The 23,500-nt window shown below is 44.4% G+C and overlaps 1 protein-coding gene across 7 annotated transcripts in view; it reads left to right on the forward strand.

The window, feature by feature from the left end:
- Nhsl1 (NHS like 1) overlaps window positions 1-23,500 on the forward strand; it is a 229,013-nt gene that overhangs the window by 176,825 nt on the left and 28,688 nt on the right. For all 7 annotated transcript variants that reach the window (XM_028860905.2, XM_037200378.1, XM_037200379.1 and 4 more), the window contains exon 3: window positions 15,055-15,179. In XM_028860905.2, coding sequence (XP_028716738.1) covers window positions 15,055-15,179 — 125 coding nt within the window. The remainder of the gene's footprint in view (window positions 1-15,054; window positions 15,180-23,500) is intronic.

Raw genomic sequence — 23,500 nt, forward strand, 5'->3', positions numbered from 1 at the left:
AAGAATCTCATGGCCCTTGGTGTTTGTGGAAAGAGGGGTGTGTTTTAATTTAATGTGGTGGCACACAGATCGAATCAAGTAGAACACAGGCCTCTTTCTGAAATGGTTATCGTGTTTTAGTTGGTACCTTCCCTGAATGCTCTACTCCCATCAGGAGGAGGGAGGGATAGAACAAGGAGTGATGTAAGATGTCAGGGAAAGCCATAGACCTGATGCTGTAGTTCTTTATCAATATGCATTGGTCCCCATTCCCCAGCATCTTCTAGATGCCAACTACAGTAGAGATCTGGGAGGAACCCCGTCAGTCCTCAGGCCAGCCATCCCTTGCATTCTGTAGACAGACAAACCCAAGCCCTGAGACACTGGGGGATCCATTCTGCAGGTCTACTGTGATCTCAGAGCCCTGGGCATCCTGAGGAGACTTGTTCTTTTGGTGCTTCTTTAGCTGCTGCCAACTTCCTGCTAGTTCCCAGGGACAGGGCTCACCCTGGGAGTTTAATGGTCTGATGCGGATTTGGTTTCTTGAGGCGGTTCATTGAGGAGATTCCGATTCCGATGAGCTCACTGTTGCCTGAGGTAGCTTCATGGTTGTTCCTGGAATCTTCTCTTCACTCACCCCGATTTCATTAGCATTCAAATTAGTGCAAGAGAAACAAAGAAGCATTGTGTGATATCAGGTGTGACCCGCACATCTTAATGCCATTTGGTACTTGTTTTTAGGCTTATATTAGGCTCTAGTACCTCAATAGACTTAAAATATATGAAGTATAGGTTACGAAGGGAAAATGATAAGAGCTTGAAAATAATAGGTAAGTGGCTTATTACTTGTAACTGGTACTCTGGCTAGCTTTTGACTTCCTGCAGAATATTGATATATCAAAGAAAGCAGAGTATTGCTAGCTAAAGAAAAAGTATGTTAAATTCTTATGTGCAAGTAATATTGAATTGTGTTTATTTACATACTATTCAAAATCACTTTCTAGTTTTTGTTTGTTTGTTTTGAGATAGGTTCTTTATAGCCTAGCCCTGATCTCACTGTGTTGTCCAGGCTAGTTTCAAATTCATAGTGAACCTCCTGTCTCAGCCTCCTGAGTGCTGGGATTTCAAGCACACAATACCACACTTGGCTCCCATTTTCTAGATTAAACAAAAATAGGCATAGAATTGGAGCAGCGGTGGCCATAGCCTCTTAGTCAGAAAAAGCCACAGAAGGGAGGTGTGAAATCCAGCTTTCTTTTCCTCAACCACAGCAGCCTTGGGTTGGAGTCGTACTCCGTGGTCAGTACGTGCTCTAGAAACTGAGATGGGGACCAGAGTTCTGATCTCAGGCGGTTAGTACACAGCGGGGCCATCTTGGGAATCTTATCTCATTTTTGTTCCTGGCTTCTGGGAAACAGCTTATGGTTTTATCTCTCTGTTTCTTCTGAAGCTCCCAAATTCTGATCACCCTCAACTCTTCGAGGATGACACATGCACAGATTATTGGCACAGAGACATACTGGCTGCTGAGCCTAAGTCTTGGCAAATCAGGTTGTCTAAAATCAAGTTTCTGTTGCCATAGATTTTATTATTTTTTTTCTAGGCAAGTCTTGCAAGTGAGTCACTGGGCTGGATATTGTAATGGAGCCAAAGATTAGTAACTGATGTTTTCTTCCATCGGCTTAAAGCCAGCCCGAGAGATAAGACTGTATGAATAACTGGTACAAAGTTGAAGATGGTAGGATTATTGAGCCTCACCCTGCCCTTGGGTGTAGGCTTTAGAACATAAACTTACTCATTCCTTGTTTAATTTGAAATTCGTTTCTAGCTTCTGTGCAGGTCTAGAATACCACAGCCTGTGTGAAGGGACCCCTGCCCTCTGTGTCCCTGCACCAAATCGCCCTCTCTCTTCCATGGCCCTCTGACCCTCCCTGTAAGATCTTTACAGTCTAATTTTACAAGGAAGTTTGATAACTTGACCTAGAATGCTAGCTTGCTCTTTTTTCCCACCCCATCCCCCGTCTCGACTGTGTGTTCCGATCCAACCTTTGCCCTTCTGAACCATGACCTCTCATACCTGGCTACTTCCCACTACCTCTCTTTGGTAGTCCCATGGGCCTCTGAATCTCCACAGAGCTCTTCTGGGCTTTCCAGCAGCCATTCTAGACTCTTCCTCATGTTCCCACAGAACCTTACAGCTCTCTATTCCAACAGCTTTAAAACAGTGGACGACGTTTCCACATTTATTCACCCTCCCAAGCAAGGCTTTCAATAGGCAGTCTTTGTCCTGTGTATCCTCAGGACAGTCAGAGCTAATCAACAACTGTGAGACCGTGGTTGGTGTGACGAGTGGGTTGGAGAAAGTTGGGGGTGGGGCGGATTTCAGTTCACCCTGGAAGCCGTATTGTTTTATATGTCTAGAGGTCTGCAGCAGCAGAAGATGCAAGAGATAGACTGGGGAAGGAGAAAGTCCCCGGGACAGGGCGGTCATCCTGGTGCTTATGGACAGGCTGTTGAATCGGTCGGTCACTAGGAAGCCACTGGCGACCTTTGAAAGAGCAATTGAGAGGCAGTGAATGTGGGAGCAAAGTACAGGACCCGGGGTGTGACCCGCGTCTTCTTAGGGAATTGGAGAAGCAGGGTTTGAGTTGGAGCTAGAAGTCACGTGGTTCCCGTAAGAGAGGGGCCGGAGGCTTGGTGGAAATGTGGCTCCACGGTATTGTTAGTCTTCTGGTGAGAAAGATGACTTCAGCTGATAATCTTGTGCCCAGGGCTTGTCAATTTAGTTAGGCTGACTTTTCAAAGGACAAAATACAATTGAATCCATTCCTCCTTCTTAACGTGTTTGGCACTCAATAGGCTTGGAGTTTTCATCTTTGGGGGAAAATGCTCGAAACAAGGGCTTACATCCCTTATTAAGAAATAGAGAGGAGCAAAGACAGAAATATGAGATTGAGAGAATGGAAATTATGAACAAAGCAGGCTGGTTAAGGTGTCCTGTTTGACTTGATGTCTTCCAGTAATTCCTTCATACACAGTGATTCCAGTGAGGGTGACCTTGAGAGGGAAGTCCGGGGCTGGAAAAGTGAAACATCTTTACTTTCCAGTGCTCTTTCAGATAGGTAAAGCAGACTGACTCCCTTCCCCCCATTTTTAATGGTTACCAACACACAAAAGATAGACCAGGGAGTCCAGCCCTTCAGATGATCCGGCCCTTAACAAAGCCCCATGGATTGTTTGAACAAAGGCTTTTTGTTTTGTTTTTGTGTCCGCAGCCAGTCTGCTGTCTCAGCAATTCTATTTTCACTACTGATAAAGTAACTCGAGTGGCCTCTGTGCTTCAGTCACCGTGGCAGAAAAATGCTACATTGAAGGTTTCCTAGATAAGGGCTGCCGTGGCTCTCCGTACAGCCAAGGCGCGGGTGTTGGCGGAGAATCTCGGCGGGCTACTTGATATCGAGTGACCTCGCTGGTGCTCCTCAGCTGCCTAGATAGCTGTCCCGATTCTAATGTGAAAGGAGGGTGCCTCCACGGTGACTTCTCTGGCTGTGCTTGGCTAGGACTCCTGACTTTCACACACTCACATTCATCATGGGCGCCAGGCAGAGAAGCCTTCCACCCTCCTCTCAATCAGTTTCCGTTCTGCAAACCTTCTTAAATTAATTGGGGAATGTGAAGAGGAGAGGTTGTAAAAGTTGGCTTTCCGTGATGGCAGATGACATCTTAATAGCAATGCTTTTGATGGTGTGATTAAAAAAAAAATATATATGTAGAACTAAATTATATTGTAAAATAAAATAAAATTAAATTTAAAAAAAAGAAAGACCATTTACAGAACTAAAAACAACAACAACAACAACAAAACCCCGAGGATTAGTGCCTTAGGTATTGGTATTTACTTAGTAAGGTCCCTTGCCCACCTCATTAACTATAATGGGAGACATTAATCAAAATGGCTTCAGAAAGCTCCTTTATTTCCACATATTTTCTCATATATGGAATCTGAATTTACAATTACATATGGATATATATGCACATGCATACACACATAAGTATATGCGTGTGTACACTTATTTGTGTGCCTGAAATGGCCTGTGGTATTTAATGTCGGTGAAGGTGATACTGGCCCCAGCACATAAGATAAACAGTGTGTGCTAACACATTAGTCAGCAAATTTACTTCCGTTGGACAGTTGAGCCGATGACCAGCAAGCAATGTGCTCTCTCTCTCTCTCTCTCTCTCTCTCTCTCTCTCTCTCTCTCTCTCTCTCTCTCTCTCCCTCCCCGACCTCCACCTCCCGTCTTCGTCTGTATTTTCCTAATGCGCTGTATACATTGAAATGAGAAGTCACTTGGAATTGGGAAAAAATATGTTTTGGCCTGCCTCTCTTAGCAGAAAAAAACCTGTCCATTTGAATGGTTTCATTCTATCATCTCCTCTCCTCTTTTATTCCTGCCTCCCAAACTGACCCGGGTGCTTTCTCTGGAAATTTAGTTTTCCTGGAACATCTGATCTGGCTGGCCAGAAGGCTTCTGGGAATTAACCGTGATGCGGTCAGCCTTTTCACTTGAGCATCTAGGTGGTTGGTGTGCTGGGTTTTCCACACACGATGATGACACGGACCTATTTTAGTCCAGTGTTTCAGAGGGTTCAGTCCTTGGCTGGATAGCAGCATTTTTCCCCCCTTAGGCCAGTAGTAATGCCGAGAATTTTGGTGACGGCATTTGGAGCAGGCTGCTCACCTCACAGTGTAGAGAAACAGGGAGAAAGAACAAGGCTGGGAAGCAAGCTAAGTCCTTCAAGGGGCCATCCCCAGTGACCTGCTTCCTCCGGTCAGGCCCCGTCTTTCATAATCTGTCACCTAAACTGTCCATTCAGTTACAAACCCACCAATGGATTATTAACCTGTTGATCAAGTCAGAGCCCCCATGATCCTGTCATTTTCTTTTTTTTTTTTAAACATTTTATTTTTATCTTTTTATATATTTTATTTTATGTGCATTGATGTCAGATCCCCTGAAACTGGAGTTACAGACAGGTGTGGGCTGCCATGTGGGTGCTGGGAATTGAACCCAGGTCCTCTGGACAAGCAGTCAGTGCTCTTAACCCCTGAGCCATCTCCCCAGCCCCCCTGTCATTTCTGAAAGCCCCACTTCCGAACCCTGTCTGGGGACTAGTCCTTCAACACATGAGCCTTTGGGGACATTTCATTTCCAAACTCTAAAGTCCTCCTGGAATCCCACTGAGGCTCCATTTCTTTGAGTAGATAACCTGACTGAGCACTGAATGTCATTGCCTCATCCCACCTATTCGATCCTATTCTCCTCTTAACTCTGAGCTTTGAAAGGGCCCATTTACCGGGAGGTCGCTAAATTCTGTATTGATCCTTATCCTAACCTATGCCCTTAGCACCCCTGAAATGTGAAGTGTTCTTAAACACTGATGACTTAGACTATCAACCAGACAGACAGGCCATGTGCCTTGGGTAAACTAAGGCAGAAAGTATGGCCAAGGATAACGTCTAATGAGTGAAGGGACCAGCACCTCTGTTGTGTTACATTCATTACCCTTTTCAGGGTTCACTACCAAGTGAATCAGGCAGTCTCTCATTCACTTTATAACTCACAAGGTACTTTCCATGCATCTGTGCTGAATGAGTTCACTTAGGGCTTAGAGATCTGAGAACCACTTTGATATTGCCATTTAGAACATGGAAAACCACCGGAGAAATTAGAACTCAAGTGTCACATGATCTGACTCATCGTTGTTAAATGCCTCCATTTTAGCCCTGCGTTGGAAAGTTTGTAGTTAGGGGAAGCAGTTTTCAGGTAAGGAATGGTAATATCCTGCAGGAAGCTGCCTCTGCATTTGGAGTTGAACCTGAGATAGTCAAATACAAGTTAAGACTACCACACATTTCAAGGATATCTTCACATGTAAAACACCTTTGTAAATAGCAAAAATTAAAGCTTTTCCTGAAACGAAACAGTGAGGAAATAAAAGTAGATACGGGATACAATGGTCCTCCTCCCACAGCGATCTGGAGCCCATCAGCCGAATTCCACTCCTTCCTGTCATCTCACTAAGTTACTGTCTACTGAGAGACTTAATGAAGCTAAGCTCACCCTCGCTCCTTTTGGGACTTTTAAAAATGGTGTGTGTGTGTGTGTGTGTGTGTGTGTGTGTGTGTGTGTGTGCGCGCGCACGCGTGCGCGCGCGCTTTGGGCATGGGCAATCTTGCCACCCTCTTCCCCTTTAAAATAATTTCTTACATTGAAATGTGCATAAAATCTCCAACTATAAAAATTCTATTGTCTTCTTGGCGCCGGGGTGGTGGTGGGGGTGGGGTGGGTGGTGGTGGTGGTGAGGGGGACCGGGGTGGGGACATGGGACTCCCTGTTTCATACCTCCTCCAAGTAGAGGAGACCTCATTTACTTTTGCTCTCAACTAAATGGTATCACACCAACCGCCTTTAATTTTGTAGACAGTTATCTGCCTCTGAACCTTGCTCTCCTATGGTGGCCCTTGGGCTGGCATCTTGAGCATCACCCGGAGGCTTGTTAGAAATGAAAGTTCTTAGGCCATGCTCCAGACCTGACAATGCCTTTAATGAGCCCTCCTGGGGATCCCAAGGTGCCTTCATCTGGAGAAATACTGTCCGAGTTAGGGAAACTTGCTTAATTAAACAGCTGAGTTTTAAGTAGCTTGAAGATTGGAACAAAACCTGCCACCCGGCAGCAATGATTTGAGAGCCCGGCCCCTTGTGTCTCTGCCTACATACTCTGTTTTCCTCTTAAGTTAACGTGGCCTCAGATGTGGAAGAAGAACGTTCAGAGGTTTCCTAAGGAATGGGTCAAGGTGTTGTGGGGATGGCCTGTCACATAGAAATGATGACCTGAGTTCCGATCTCCAGCACATGGGTAAGAAGCCAGGCTCAGGGTTACACACATGTAATCCCAGGATTGGGGAGGCAGAGATAGGAGGACCTTGCTGATTAGCCAGTCTGGTCAAACTGCTTTAGTGGGAGATTTGTCTCCAAGTTTTAAGGTGGAAAAGTGATTGAGGAAGACACCTGTCAACTTTCAGCCTCCATGTGCACGTAAATGTAGACACACACATACACACATACAGAGGGGCGGGGGGCACCTGTCAGCAGAATGACAGGCCCCATGGTGTGACTTGCCTCCCCCCGACTTTTCTCTTGGAGTACAGCTCTGGCTGGCTCTCCTCCCCTCCTCAGATACTGTAAGACCCATTCCTGTCCGGAGTCCCCTGCCTTCTTGACACTTGGGCCACAGTTACCTTCACTCAGATTGGCTTGACTTTCTTCCCTTAATATTAGGCAAATCTCACTCTGTTAGCTGGGACACCAGGACACCAGGGACAGACCCTCCCTTTTAGAAACTCCTGGAAAGGCTTGGGCTAGACTGTTAAAGCCACACGTTTGCTTTGTCCTTTTGTGATTTACGTTGCTTTGGATGCTGAGGATTGGTGACGTGGTGGTTGGTGAGAAACTGGTCTCTGCATCGAAGGCACATGCATTGCAGGATAGCTCTGATTTGAGTACTTGGAATGCAACCATGTGCTTTGACGCCATTGTTGAATGTCCCTGCATAACTGCATAAACAACTCTTACTTGAAAGTGAGGAAAAGAATGATCGTTAGTCCAACAGTGAACCCAAAGGATATGTTCATCTAAATTCTTAGCATTTCAAATTTCCATCATATTATCTAGAAAAACATACCAATGGACAAGCTTCATGTTAGAGTCACTGAATGAGTGAGTCACTTGAACATGCTGGCCCATCTATCAGCTCTTAATTATCTTTGAGTTTGTTGATGCTCAAAGACAATTTAAACAAATGGAAGTTAAGTACTTTAAAGGATTTTTGGAAAATCCAAATGTATTTTTGGCAAATGCATTATCCGTAAGTGGCATATGGAATCAGTTAGATTTCCTTCTTTTTTCCAATCTTGTCAAACCCAATAAATGAATGAAGTGAGAGGTCAATTTAAAAATTGTATTTTGTGTTGATTTACATTAAGGAAACATGTTTTTGCTTACTTACAAAGCATGATATTTAAGTGCAGTCAGTTTTTCCTATGTGCTTCCCTGAAAGCTCAAAACTAAATTATTTCAGCTACATCATACCTGGCGTAGTGTTGGGCTGGGATTGATTTTGTTCTAGACTGAAATGTCTGTAGCCTGTGCATTCTCAGCTCTCCTGGACTGAGAGGAAAATGTACTGGCCCTAGACCTTGTCATTCTTCATCTGATGGAAAATAACTGGGTTAGAGATATAGAAACCGGGGCTGGAGCAATGGCTCAGAGGTTAAGAGCACTGACTGTTCTTCCAGAGGACCCAGGTTCAATTCCCAGCACCCACATGGCAACTCGTAAGTGTCTGTATCTCCAGTTCCAGGAGATCTGACATCCTTATACATACACACAGGCAAAACACCAATGTACGTTAAATGAAATTTAAAAAAAAAAAAAAGAAAGAAAAAGAAATACAGAAACCTGGACTAAGAGAAACTTTGCACCTGGATTTCCTGATATAGGAGACAGATAAAATACACACTCTCCATTAATTCACACACAATTATTTTAAACACAAATCAAGTAATGACAGTAAAGTGCTTTCTGTTTTTTTAAATGTCTGCAGTATTGACTTTAAAAATCAGCGATATGATAAAAATGAATGTTTTCACTGCTGGCTCCTGGTACGGTATTTTCACTGAAGCAGTATGCTATGGCCATCATCCTTGTAATTAACTCTGGAACTGGAGTCCTCCCAAAGTTTTATGACCTTTAATTCTAGTAAGAGGGTTATGAAAGATTTAATACTGTTAAAGAGAAACTCCATTCAAATGTTAAACTATGGCATGTCTAGAACCCTGTGCTGCTGTGGAATCCAGGATTGTGCTTTTGACCCGAGCGTCTCCCAACTTCCCAAGGAATACATCCTCATTTGAACTGTCCCTGCTCCACTGGCCTGGAAAATGATAAGCTGGAAAACTTACTGGCTCCTTTCGGCCATCATCCCTTTCTCTTTCTCACATGGTTTAGCAAGTCAGTAGACTCGTGTGTGTGTGTGTGTGTGTGTGTGTGTGTGTGTGTGTGTGTGTGTGTGTGTATGTGTATGTATGTGTGTGTTCTTTCAGTACTCACCCACTCGTATTACAATATTCTCAGAGAATAGAAAAGCAATCCCATGTTATTCCCAAGATGCATTCGATTTCTGTTTCCTCTTCTTTCCTATAACACCCAGCATCTTCTTTGAGGGAGGCTATCCTTTTTAATTCAGTACCAGAGATTGAACCTATGCCCTTGTGAATGCAGGGGAAAAGTTGTACCACTGAGCTCCATCTTCAATCCGGAGTCATAGGCGTTTGCTGTTTGTCTAAGTTAAACACTTTCTCTCAGACTATTTCCAAATCATTGTAAAATGTCAAGAAATATATATATATTTTTTATTTTTAAAAATAGTTTATTTATTTTTACTCTATGTGCCTTGGTGTTTTGGCTATATGTATATCTGTGTGAGGGTGTTGGATCTTGGAGTTGTAGACAGTTAGGAGCTGCCATGTGGGTGCTGGGAGTTGAACCCAGGTCCTCTGGAAGAGAAGTCAGTGTGCTTAACCACTGAGCCATCTCTCTAGCCCCAAGAAACATCATTAAAAAAAAAGTTTCTTGGATGTGTTCCTGTATGTATGTCAGTATGCCATGTGCATACCCGGAACATGAGGGGTTGCAGATGGTTGTGAGATGCCATATGGGTGCTGACATCAAACTTGGGTCTCCAGGCAAGTAGCCACTGCTCCTAACTGTGGAACCATCTCTCCAGACCCTAAGAAACATTTTAATGCAGACTGGACCTTCTTTCATGAGCTTTGTCAAGACAGAGAAGCATGGCTCTCACCTTAGAACAGGAGAGAGTTTTTTCTGTAGCCGACAGACACGAGTAACCATGACCTGCGGGATAAATACCGCGTTTTAATGTGAAAACAATTTCATGAAGGTTTTTAAATTCAATTAAACGTATTCCTATTACTGATATGGGGGTGGGGCCTGGGTGCTACAGCATTCGTATGGAGGGCTGAAGACCTTTGTGGAGTTGGTTCTCTTTTGCATGCACTCTGAGGATTGAACTCCGGTCGCCAGACTTGTATTGCTGGGAACTGAGAGCCTTGACCCACTGAGCCATCTGGCCAGCCCTTTATGGAATTTTTCTAAGCAACAGAACAAAGAAAGTTATAAATCAAGGCTTCCCCCTCGCAAATACATTGGTGGGTACATCAGGTAGGTGAGTGACACAAATTAGGGAAATCTGTTCTAGCCTGAGATGCTATCTGATGACATTCTTAGCCTCTGGGTTGGTGGAAGTTAGGGGACTCTTTGTACATTCCAGAAAGACACACTGAGTTGTGACTAGGTTGTTAGGTCCCATGTAGAGGTGGACGATATGGCTAATGAGAGCACCAGAGGTGGCCCAAGATGATATTCTAGCTCTCCACAGTCAATTTTATAGAATGCTTGACACAGGTATGGGTGTCCCCCTCCCCCCTCTCCCCCCGAATCTCAGTCACAGATGAAATACATGAGAAAGAAATTACTTAGGGTGAGTTATAGACATCAGTGGTAAATACCGTGTTGTTCCAGGTCTCACGGGTGATTTCTTTCCATTCAAACTCTACCACTGTTTTAAGGTCGGAGTTGGCGGGAATAAAGGTGCTGAGGGCAAGTACAGCTGTGCTACCTTTCTGTTCTGAGTTACCAAAGGCTACCCCATGTTTTGTGTTCAAAGCCAGAGTTCTGATGGTAACTCACTGCCGTCCCCTCTTCCTGCCAAACCTCATCTCCCTCCTTCTGTTCTTCTCACTTAGTCTGATCCACCTTTATCTCTAGTTCTTTCTCAAGGACGTAGAAGCCATCCTTTCTCAGGTGGCATGTTTCCCCGAAGCCCAAACTGCATCTGTATCATCAACCCCATCACCTCGTTTTCCCTCATCCCTCCTCTGCCTTATTTTCTTTCTTTTCATCATTTCAGATCTTATAACAGTAAGTTACTATTTTCATTTGCTTTCTGCGCACGCCAGAACATAGGCTCTGTGTACTTGAGGCTTTGCTGTTCACTGCGGAAATCTCCTTTGCACAAAACAGTGCTTGGCAGGTGGTAGATGCTGAAGAACTGTTTGTTGAATTACTAGGTACATGCAGTAGGGATGCTGTGCCCTGGAGTCCTCAAACCTAAGAGGAGAGAGAGCTGTCTTAGGGGCTGAAGACTTCCTGCAGCCATGGTTTTGCTTCTTTGGCAATAATTGTCAATGTTCTTTCGTAAGCTTCTATGTATTCTTTCAAAAGGGCATAAACTGAGCTTTTGTACCATGTGAGGCACAGTAGGACCTAAGAATGCATGTGATATGGCTTCTTTCTTTAAAGACTCTAAAAGCCGAGAAGGAAGGAAGATGTTTATTAATGAAGAGGGAGGTGACTTCAGTGGCTTGGGTGTAGAAGGCAAGTGTCCTGAGAAATAAGTCCTGAAGGTACAGAGTCGCCACTGTGACACTGACAAATTCACGATAGCACAGATGTGTGTGCTGTGCCCAGCTTTTTGTATTTATGCTGGGGATCCAGGCTCAGGTTTGCCTCCTCCTTGCAGTAGATTCTGTTGGCATTTCTAAGCCAAATTCATGAGCTGGTTAGACGGCCGTCGTGTTGATGACCTTCCTCTTTCCTTCTGTGTTTCAAAGTCTGGCTTACTGGAAATGTTTGCGCTTCTTCCTTATGCTAAAGAACTTTGTTTTCATTCATGACAGGAAGGAGGGGAGATTGTGTAGTTGGGGAAACAGAGGCCTCACCAGTGATGCTTATCCAAGCAGACCTTCGAGGACAATAGCTTAGTTTTAGCCTTCATTTCTATTTCAAGGGTGTGTGGTACAGATGGGTCTGCTGTTGCATTTAGGGTCATGTTTCTAAAACCTGGCTGTAAATTTGGTACTGTCTTGCAGTTAAGTTGCTCTCATTGTGTGTGAAGAGTCTTTGTTTACTCCTGGTGGTTTGTTCCACTCATGTCTCATTCTGCACACAGTACATTCAGCCTTAATGAGCAGAGCCATGGTTTTAGAAGTCAAGATCAAGATCTATTGCAAGCTGATAAAGGAAATTCTACATTTCCCCTAGAGTTGGAAGAAGTAGCACTGGAATCTTGTGAGTTGACTTTATTTCAGAAATTGGATAAGAGGGGGAAAACATGGTCATCTGCCAATTCCTAAACTTACACTAGTGTTTGTTGGGCCTCAGTGTACACATTTCTCTGATATGAATGACATGGTAGGAAAAACATGTACTGTTTTTCACTCTGGGTGACTGAGGTACCACACCTGGAATTATAGAACTCGTGGTTGCTAACCTTTGATGGTTTTTAGAAGTACTTTGGGCTTTTAATATTTAACATGTACCAATCATTTTAGTTGTGTTTAGTATTCTTAATCATTTCTCCCAAGATAAGAACTAATATCACCCTTAGAAATGGGCTAGCCCAGGAGTCCCTACTTCCGAGGGAAAATCTTATATTTCAAATACAGTCTTACATGTTATTCATACATAAACACAATTTAATATCTTTTTGTTTGTTTGTTTGTTTTTAGGCATGGTCTGTCTTGGTTAGCCCAGGCTGGCCTTGAACTTTTGTTCTTCTGGCTTCCACCTCCCAACTGTCAGGATTACTGGTGTGTGCCACCTTACCAATTCAGACTCTTCACATGCTTGATTAGAGTGGCCAGAAAAGATGATTGTGGACAAAAGAGTTTAGTTGAAAGGCTTTGGGGTCTGATCTTCATTCTCCTTTATTTGTCAGATATTAGAAAAGCCTGTGTTGCAGAGGCTCGTAGCTGGGGGATGATAGTGTGGCGGTTTGTTTTGCACGGTTTGCCCCAGCCTTTAGAAGACTCAGTGGTACAGAGATGATTGGAATGGTCCATTTCTAGGGCCATGGAAAAGTGATTTTAGCAGCACGTTAAGTGCCGAACCCATTGGGGTGTGTTAAGATATGGCATGTAAAACTCTTGAATTGAGTGTTAACCACTTTCAGCCTTCCCTTAAGGTGGGGATTTAAAGAAAATCAAATCAAATATTCAAGAACCCCAGAGATTTGAAAGCTACTCTTCGTGTTTTCTGTAACATTCTCTCATTAGAATGAGGGTATAGATCATTTGTATTTATCTCAGAGAAATTGATAGTTGTTGGGAAGTTATCAAAATATTTCTCCATCTAAAGGGCTAGATTGCATGAGTGAATTTTCATTTATACACTCACGACAAATAAATATATAAATAAATCTAATTTTAAAAATAGTTTGGCTTCTGGAAGCTTCAGACACTTGAAGATTGCACTCTAAAAAGTGTTATGAATACTTGCCAGCCGTTAAGTGACTGAAGTTGTTACTTAGCTATCTCATAGTGTTCATTTTCCAGTTACCTTGACATTTTCAGAGCGCTTAGTGACTGTTGTTAGGGACTGTTTTTCTTTTTTAAATCTGATACATAGTTCTGAATTAGAAACTTCCTCCATCCACTCCCATGGAAAGGAAGAAGACTGAGGACTTTTATTTTCTCTTCCCAAACAACAACAACAACAACAAAAACCTCATGATTTTATCTCTTACTGAAGTAACTGTCCTTCTCTGGTGTGGGGGACCCACCCCCATCTTTTCTTCCCCAGGGTGCTCTTGAGGAGTGAGGGATAAGAGATTTAGATAGAAATATAGAGGGGAGAGAGACAGATAGAAACACAGGATAGCCTCGGGAGGGCCTGGATCCTTATCCACCAGCCCGTTTTGTCTCTTCCAAAGGGCTGTTTATAGAAATACCAAGGGGTGGAGCAAAAGACCTCCCTAGCACAGCCAATTGCAGACCCTTCCAAACACCTGGTGACCACACACACGAGGTCAACCCATCCATCCCCTTATGCAGCCCTGCTGGGTAAAGCAAGCTCAGATCTCACTAGGAAACCTCTGTGGGCTCCCACACTCTAGTGAGAGACATAGGTTCTGTGTTGACGCGGGAGCTGTGGAGAGGCCTTTGTTTGGCTCTGTGCTTTCAGGGGTATGGTTTTTAAAAGCCCTGTAAAGAGAAAACTTTCAGAAAAGCACATTCTTTGGCTGCTTTAGAAAGTTGGTTTTTAAGGGGACCACACTACAGCTCCCCTTGCCAGGCCCTACATGCCCCTCTAATGAGTCTGGGTAGTAACTGGGAAAGCTCCTGGTGCTTTCCCATACGCTAGCCCAGATGATAAGAGTCCTCCCTACACCGGTGTCCCTTGTGACCCCAGCCTCTTGCCAGTCAAGGCACACGGAGCTGTTACTGTTCATGCTGCTGCCAGGCATTCCTCTGTGGACTGGCAGAGATCTCGGCCCGGCGCATAGCTTCCTATGAAATTCTCTGCAGCAAATTTGATATCAAAATTAAATTGCAGGCCAAGCGATACAGCACCTGCTTAGCATCTTCAGGGCTGTGAGCTTCACTTCCAGGGCTCTGTGCTCTCCTCCTCCTCCTCCTCCTCCCCCTCCTTCCCCTCCCTCCATCCCACCTCCCTGTAAAGCGATAGTATCCCAGTCATTACATGATCTCTCATGTCACTTGTGCTAAGTCCTGGAAACAGGCATGGCTTGGCCATCGCTTGTGTTTTGGGGTTTGGGAAAGCTGTTATAATCAGTAGTTCTGTGACAACAGTTACAGCACAGTAATGAAGGCCCCGGGGTAACATTCCGAGTTCACTGCTTCCTTGCCTAGCATACTGAACACGTGTTTTAATTATGCTAACCTTCAACTTCCTGCGAACAGAGTTGCTGACGAGCGTTTACTGCGTAGGGCAGGGTGGTGCGCTCCGACGCTCCACTTAAAGTGCATTGATGCGATATTTAGCGCCTTAATAACCCTTAATCACTTATATCATTATTTCGAGATCCTGTTTTTGCTTGGGAAAATATTCCTGGGTAAGTTAAGTGGGCTGGCTCCGGCAATTGTGCTTTCTAATGACTTCTTCTTGCCCTCGCTGCCCGTTCTCTCTGCAGAGTGTGACAAGCTGCGGCGTGATGGATGCCGAAGCTCTCAGTACTATTCTCAGGGACCCACCTTCGCAGCCAGCTCCGGCCCATGCGACGATTATCCAGATGAGGATGCAGAAGCAGACCAAAAGGTGAGGCTCACTGCAGCATGGGCATCTGCATTGCGCCCTGTAGCAGAGGAGGGTTGATAGACTCAGAAGGCACCCTTCCTTCTAGCCGAGTCTCGTCCTGAGTTCATCTCGTGGTTTTGACAAAAGTACCCTGACTCCTGTGTGATCTCATGCAGACGGGGAGATGGGTGGAGAGCCCACCGGCTCTCAATACTGTGTTTGCTGTTTATCCTCAAGCATAAAATTGTTCTGGTTTTTACATAAAAGGGAGGCGAGGCCGGGATCCAAGAAATACACATAAGCAGTGTTTGCTCTGTATATTTGTACATTTTGAATATCTGTTGGTTAGCAAAAGATGTCTTTCGAAAACGTTTTGTTTTTCATATGACCAGGGGCTCGGTCACCTCTCAGAGAGCTCTGCTCTAGCCAGCGATGCCTCAGCAATCTTTAAAAGCCCCCAGAAGACTGTTTCTGAGCGGGGGAGTTCTGTATAAGTCCCAGTTTTGAGGGATTACGGACATGGCATACAGTTCTGGTGAGAGTCCTCCCAACTGTCACATCACGGTAGATGTAGTGACAGGAAGAAGCTGCCAGAGAACAGGTCACATCTCATAACAGGAGGCAAGAGAGTAATTGGGTGGGTCCAACAACAGCTACCTTAGTTCCCTTCAAGAGCATGCCCTGAATGACCTGTAACTCTCCCAGTAGTCTTCCTGTTTGACAGTCGCACCCCACAATTGTCCTTCTGGGACTAACCTTGCAGACATGGGCCCTAGAGGCATAAACCATCTATCTGTTCAAGCTCATAGCAAAAAGTAAAATGCACTGGTTCAGAAGTGGCGTGTGGAACTTAGGCCAGGTGTGTAAGGAATGCCTTTACTTGGTTTTATTACACTGGCCAGTTCACCTGGTGACTCTGTACACCTCTGGGTTCCTTCTTCTCAGGCTGCCTCTCGCAGCTCACACAAACCACATTAGAGAGTAGACCCCCGTGGTTCTAACTACATAAGAGAGAGAGAGAGAGAGAGAGAGAGAGAGAGAGAGAGAGAGAGAGAGAGAGAATGAGAATAAATACGTGTGTGGAGAGTTTTATTTATTTTCAGTATCCCATTTTCATTTTGTTACGTGACGTGGACAGACAGTGGGATTAATTAAAATAAGATTTGAGGGTTGGGTTTGGCTCAGAAAGCACTTTTTTGAAGATTTATCTTTATTGTTTACTTTATGTGCGGCTGGAGCGTATATAAATTCACAACATACCGATGTCTCAGAGGCCAGAAGGGGGTGTTGGATCTCATGGCCTTTTTCCCTACCTGGATATTGGACTTTTTTTTAAAATAAAATTTTCATTTGTTTATTTTTTGTATTTCCTAAAAGATAAGTTCGCATGCTAGGCTCGTCTTTTTGCTAAGGCATACAAAAATGGTTACTTACTATTATATAATGGGACAGTCATTTCAAAATTGATCTGTTCTTGATTATCAACAACTCTTCTTCTTTATTAGCATGAATAAGGAAAGTGAAAAGCAGAGGTGATGTGTACAATGGGATTTGTGAATATCCAGGTAGACCTCAGCCTTCTACCCATCCCCACAGGAGGAAAAGCCAATGGTGGGCCCAGAAATAGTGCCTAGGAACGAGCCAGAAATGGTGTCTGGGAAGGGCATGGTTGTACAATCTATGAGTATCCAAGTGTGAGGGGTCAGCCTCCTGGTAGCAACTTGGTTTATCTTGGCAACTCTCTAACATGTCTAATAGAATGAAGACCTGCTATTGTTTTTCAATATACACTAAGTATCATCAATTTTTGGTTGTTTTGTTTTGGTTGTTCGGTCTAAAATAAGTTTGCTTTAGTTCTGAAGAAATAGTTTAGAGGTAGATTGCTTGCCAGTCATGACCAATGTCTCTCCCAAAAGGGAGATCGTAATAAATGTTTCAGAATAAAATAAATATCAGGTTAACTTTTATTAGGAAATGTGTTAGTATTAGTTAGATACATATTAATCAAACACAACTAACAAACCATGCCATTTTAGTTTACTTTCTTGTTGCTGTGATGAAAGTACCCGGCACAATCAGCTCAAGGGAGAAAGTGTTTATTGCACGTTGTGTCCATCATTGTAGGGAAGTCACATGACAAGATCTTCAAGCAGCTAGTGACATCACATCCACAGCTGGACCGAGAGCAATGGATGAATACCTTCATGTCAGTGCTCAGCTTGCCTTCTTCACTCTTGCACAATCCCCTGTCCAGGGACTGGTGCCACCCACAGTGGGCGGATCTTCCCACCACTCAAGATAATCCCTCACAGACCTGCTCACAGGCCAAGCTAATCTAGACAACCCCTCACTGAGGCTCCTTTCCCAGGTCATTGTAGATCGTCAGGTTAACAAGTAAAACTAACCATGCCACCATCAAAATAAACCTCCTTTTTCTTCTTCCCGATTTTTTTAAATGATTTTTTTTTAGGTTTAGATGCGAGGTAATGGGTTTCCTCTTGGCATCCTCATACACGGGTGTCATTATAGTTTATTCCCGTTTGTTTCGGTCTCCATCTCCTCACCCGCTGTCCCTCCCATCTTCTGTTGGGTTCTCTTTCTCTCCTCCATTGGGCCACCCTTTAGCTTTCTTATTACCCTGCTTCTTCCCTTCTTTGCTCCCTTTCCTTCTTCCTTCTCCCCTTAGCATCTTTGCCTTTGGACTAAACCATTCCATGTCCTATTAACTCCGCTAATTTCTTAATTCTGTGCAGCACAAAAAACTCACTTGTGGTTGATGAGATGGTTCAGCCAGTGAAGGTGCCATCACCAAGCTTGATGACCTGAGTTCAACCCCCCCGAACCCACATGGTGGAGAGAGTAGAATCCCACAAGTTCTTCTCTGGCACACACACACACACACACACACACACACACACACACACACACACACACCCTTGAACATAGTAACATTTTTTTTTTTCAATCACTCATTTGCTTCTCAGTGTGGTTTACCCAGTCTGGTGCTCCTAGATGACTTAGGTGTTGCCGTTTAGTAAGTAATATTTGGAAGAAAAAGTCTTCTGACCTGAGCTGTTGCATCAGGTAACAGATAGCGGAGGAATTAGATCCAGGAAAAGTGCTGAAGAGGTGGTGAGTCAGAGTGCCATTATCATTATATTAGGGGAGCAATTTCAGATTTTATCTCTGCCAAGCTGTTTCTATAGCTATTTCCCCGGCCATGCAAGGCTTTCGTTTCCCTGCTTAGAAGGTTGGAAGTGGAATAAGATTGATCTTTTTGGATAGGCAGCTCATTCATTCACTTATAGCAAATGTTTATACGACAACTCACTACACTAAGCATTGTTCCATATCCCAAGGCTCCATCAAGTGATCCAGACAAGATCCCTGCCATTGAAGGAATACCGGCAGTGAACAATTGGCAAAAATATAGTAAATACCAGTGGTGATAAGCATCGTGAGGCTAAATAAAGCAATGTCTAGGATCCTTCTAGAGCAGCAAGACCGCCATGGTAGATGGAGGCATCCAACAAGGATGTAGTGAAGGTGTCATGAGAGCAAAGCTTGGGATGAAATATAAGAACACCCACCCGGAATATCCCAGGAAGACCTCTCTAGGAAGGAGAGACAGTAAGTCAGGAAATGGTAGTGTGGTTCCTGTGAGAACAGCTGGAGAGAAGGACAAGAGGCGGGGGAGAGAGAATGAGGACCATGGGAGAGCCGGCCAGTGATGTCAGACTGATTGTTTCTGGGTGAGAGGAGCAGGGAAGTGATGTGGTCTGAATTGGTACTTAACGTAGTTTACGACGCTGAGCTCACAGGGAGTTGGTGACAGACACAGAGAGACCAGACAGTAGGCGACTGCAGTCATCCAGGGAGGAAAGCATGCCGGGGGACAGGGACAGAGGAGGCAGTGGTGGAGGCTCTGTCTAGGCTTGGTGCTGAAGTGTGTCCTGTGGGATTGGCTGAGGTTAAAGAAAGCAAGTGAGGATGAGTCGGTATTTGCTTCATCTTGATCCTTCGAGGCGCTTGTTACAAATTCATCCTTGGTTCTCGTGGTGGAAAGAGAGTCTAGCCCATCGGCCCCACCCTTTCCGTGTCGGGGCGCCTCTCTCCCTGGTTCCTATCTTGTGGCCCATCGTCCTATCCACTTCTGTGTCTTCCTTCAGCTGGTGTCCCTCCCCCTGTCAAGGTATCCGCAAAATCTCACCCCCAGCTTGGCCCAGGCTTCCTCCTGCTTTGCAGCCTAATTAGCTCCACAGGCTGGAGAGGAACACCAGGGCACGTGAGCTGCACTGCTCACGGGTGACCCTAAGTCAGCTCTAGCATGCGAACTCAGCTGCTTCTTCTGCTGCTCTCTCAAGTTGTAGTCCCGCCTGCTCACGTCTCCAAACCCAGCATCCCGTGTCTGGTATATATAGCCTCTGGAAAACCAAAGCCATCAGGAGGCCGCTTTTCCACAAACCACGTGACTGCCCTGCTCGCACCCGTTCCTGTGTAGGCTCTCCCTGTCCTGCCACCACAATGGGTAAACGGTTGCTAATCCTTTTCTCTCCCATTATATCCCAAGTGCCCAGTTTAGAGCCTGGCATGCAGTACGCACTCAACATCTTCCCCGTGGAATGAAGAAGGCCAACCTCTAGGGAACATCAGATGTGCAGTTTACCCCTCCCTCTTTGGCCTGATGGGTTCTTTCTTGCACCATAGCCGTCATTATGCGAACACATCGAGTTTTCTTTCATCTTGAAGGAAACTTCTTTTGACCTTTCATCTCCCTCCAATTCCACCAGATTTTCCTTTCCTCTTTATTTCTCCCAAGGACTGTCTAGACTTACTGTCTCCACTGTCTGTCTTTACGGTTTCCTCTGGAGCCCTCCAAACCTCTAGCCCTAGCTCACTACTGAATCTACCCTCGTGCCCAGGGGTCACTTTCATGGTACCATGCTGGTAGCTCTTAGAGTTCATCTTTTCTTCTTGGCTGCATTTGCCATCATTTGTGAATCTTCTTAGAGTAGTTACTCAGCTTCCACAGCACCACACTCCTTCTGGGTCCCCTTATCTCTTATTTGTATGACTTTCCTAGTCATGGATATCCCTTTTCTTCCATCTGTCTAAATCAACACCGTAGGCTCAGATCATGTGCCTCTACTTCCCTGTAACAGATTCATGCCTTGGGGGGAATATCAGTGAATCCCTCTAGTTCTAAATCCCATGTATGGAAGTTTTCTAAATTTCAGTTTTGTTTTAAGGCAGAGTCTCATATTGTAGACCAGGTTGACCTGGAACTCATAATGTAGCTGAATCCATGATGATCCTACTGCTTTAGGCTCTGAGTACTGATTACAGGTGTGGGCTTCCTTGCCCAGCTTGAAATACCAATTTCTTGCCTGAACTTAAACATTTATCTGTTGACTGCCCATCTTCCCTTACCACAGATTTGTCCAAGTATGTGTGATTCTCAGAACCCTCTTAAAAACACAGCAAAAGAAACTCAGTCACCATAGCTTTCTCCATCTCACTCTATCCCATCTGGTGTTTCAGCCAGAAACATCAGGCACATTTGGTTATTTTGTCCACTGCTGCCAGAAATTTCTGCGTGATTACTAACTCTTAAACTGCCTTTAAAAAAAAAATCTCAAATGTGGGCATCCTGTAATGCAGGATGTGTGTCGATGAGAGTAGGTTATAAACCAGATTAGATGTAAGGTGGTGAGGACCAGAACAGGTTTGAGGTGGTCAGTTCTGTGTGTACTGAGTTGACTCAGAGTAGGAACAGGAACCGTGGAGAGAGGGTCAAGGAGTTTGACTTGTTGCGTGGATAGTAAGAAGTCAATCAAATTTGATTTTACAATTTAGGTGATATATCACATCTGACCCAGAAGAGAGGGAATGTTTTTACAGGCCTGTCTCATGGAGAGTGGGCAGGGTGGGCTCCAGTGCTTGAAACTGTTCTAGAGCAAAAGAAAGAGCTCAGTTCTTTTTCTAAAGAGTTATTTATTTTTAATGCATGGGTGGGAGTATTTTGCCTGCATGTATGTATGTGTGCAGTGTCTACAGAGGCCAAAAGAGGGCGTTAGGTCCTCTAGAACTGGAGCTTTCCACCAGCCGTGAGCTGCCTTGTAGGTTTTGGGAACTAAACCCAGGTCCTCTGTAAGAACAGCAAGGGCTCCTATTGGCTGAGCCGTCTCTCCAGCTCCAAGTTCGGTTCTTTTTCAACAGATTAGTTTAACACAAAGCCAACACTTGCCAGAGACTTTAGGAGGCAGATTAACCAGGAAGTCTGACTCATGAAGATTGCCTTTATCAATCATAAATCATTAGGAAACATGACCAGAAACTCATTAAAAGACAAGGCTCCATAGTTCACTGCGGTTTATTTTAATGGCAATGTATGGACTTAGATAAAGTATGGCAATTGACTATTAATCTTGAATATATTAATAAATCTTGAGATAAAATTCATGTAATTAAAATAATAGATACTGACAAGATATTTAATATAATTTAACAGCCACTGCCTATTTAAAAAAAAAAAAACAACACAAAAATTGGAGTGAGGGCCAGGGGGATGGTTCAGAGGGTAAAGTGATGGCCGTGCCAACCTGATGGCCTGAATTCTATCCCCAAAACCCAAGATAAAAGGAGAGACCCCAACCCTAGATTTTTTTCCCCTGGCCTCTCCATGCATACAGTGGTCTGTGTGCTGTTCCCATTCGAAGGGGACGTAAGAGAAGAATGGTCACTGCCACGGTCACTACTTACCGCTGACTGGGATGAGCTGTCCAGCGTAATTAGAAAATTGTGCTGGCCTGGCCACTCAGCGATTGAGTGCTTTCTCCCTGGGAGAACTTGAGTGCAGTCAACAAACAAACAAGTAAACACTGAATGCCGTATCCCACGTCAGAAGCACACCGTTTGGAAAAGTTTAAGGTTGTAATATTACCCTTGGTGCATCATGAGTATGTGTACTTGTTAAATTTAGAAAAATGCAAATTTTAAACTATTACAAATCATGCAGTTCAGTGATTTAGGAAGGTATCAAGTTGATACACAGAAATCAGTAGCTTTCATATTTATAGTCAGGGTAAGAGATGGAGTTTTAAAATTACCATCTCAGGCAGAAGAACCAAAGGTAAATTTAGTAGGGGGTGCTTGTTATCAGTACAAGCAAGCTTTAGAATAGTATGAAAGAGCAGGAATATGACGTGAAGAAATGTTCTCAGGTCAGAGGACTCAGTGCACGAATGCTATCGTTTTTTCCGAAGTTGATGATGTACTAAGTTACCGCTGTAGAGAGGTGGATTTGCTCTGTTCTGTCTTGGGGCTACTGGAAGAGGACCGTGGGGGCTGGGCCGAGGCATTGGTAGCTGGGGCGACTGGAAAACAGGGGTGCAAGGAGGAAGGGAAGCTGCCTGTGCAGATTTGCAAGCAGTTGGGGATCTTGCAGTGGAGGCCCTGAATGGGCCAGAACCTGATACCCAAACTGGAATATAGTTTAGAAATGGACCTGTGTCTTCACTGGGCTTCATAGATCATCTGGCTGATGTTTCACATCAGGGGGATCCTGTAAACATAGAGGTCTCTCTACACCAGCAGTGTATGGTACTTCTGTGTTAAGGCCAATGTTATGATTCAGTTCTTACGGTATTAAACAAAACAAAACAACAACAAAAAAAACCCTTTATTCTCAAAGCTGTGCTAACAACTTTAGAGAGTACAGAAGAAGCCACTCTCAAGGGCAAATTCTGCCTGGAAAATCCTTTGGTATTTCCTAGGGAGGTTTGGAGGATGATGAGAGAAGGCTGAAGAATACAGAAAGTGCAGGACTTAACACATGCTTAGACTGCCCAGGGTCTAATAGAAAGCATCTGATTTGCATCCAGCAACTATCATACTTCCCGAAGTGCTTGGGGTAGGAGCTCTGCCCTAAAAATAATGAAAGTTGTTGACTGAGCAGAGGGTGAGGGCTGATCCATTGGAAAAGAGAACCTGAGGGGTATGTATCCTGCTTATTTACTCACTCAGGCTAATTGTCCTAGAGTAATTATCCTAATGATCCCCATGCAGGAACTCTTACCCAGTGTAAGGCTCTGCAGCCTGTTTCAGGGATGAAGGTAAGTTGCTAATGAGGGCCACACGTCTTTGATATGAAAAGCGGTAACGTAGTGTGGCAAGAAAACATGTTGGAATTATTTCCAAGTGTTTGTGCTGCACATTATCTAAACAGCAAACAAATGCTCCGTGAGCGGGAAGGGCTGTCAGAGCACAGGGTATTTCGAAATTCCAGAAAATGCCCGTGTGTCAACTGTGAAATCAAAGACCAAGTCCCTGCTCTTTGTTCT

The sequence above is a fragment of the Peromyscus leucopus genome, chromosome 8a (genome assembly GCF_004664715.2).
Source record: "Peromyscus leucopus breed LL Stock chromosome 8a, UCI_PerLeu_2.1, whole genome shotgun sequence".
In the NCBI taxonomy this organism is placed as follows: Eukaryota; Metazoa; Chordata; class Mammalia; order Rodentia; family Cricetidae; genus Peromyscus; species Peromyscus leucopus.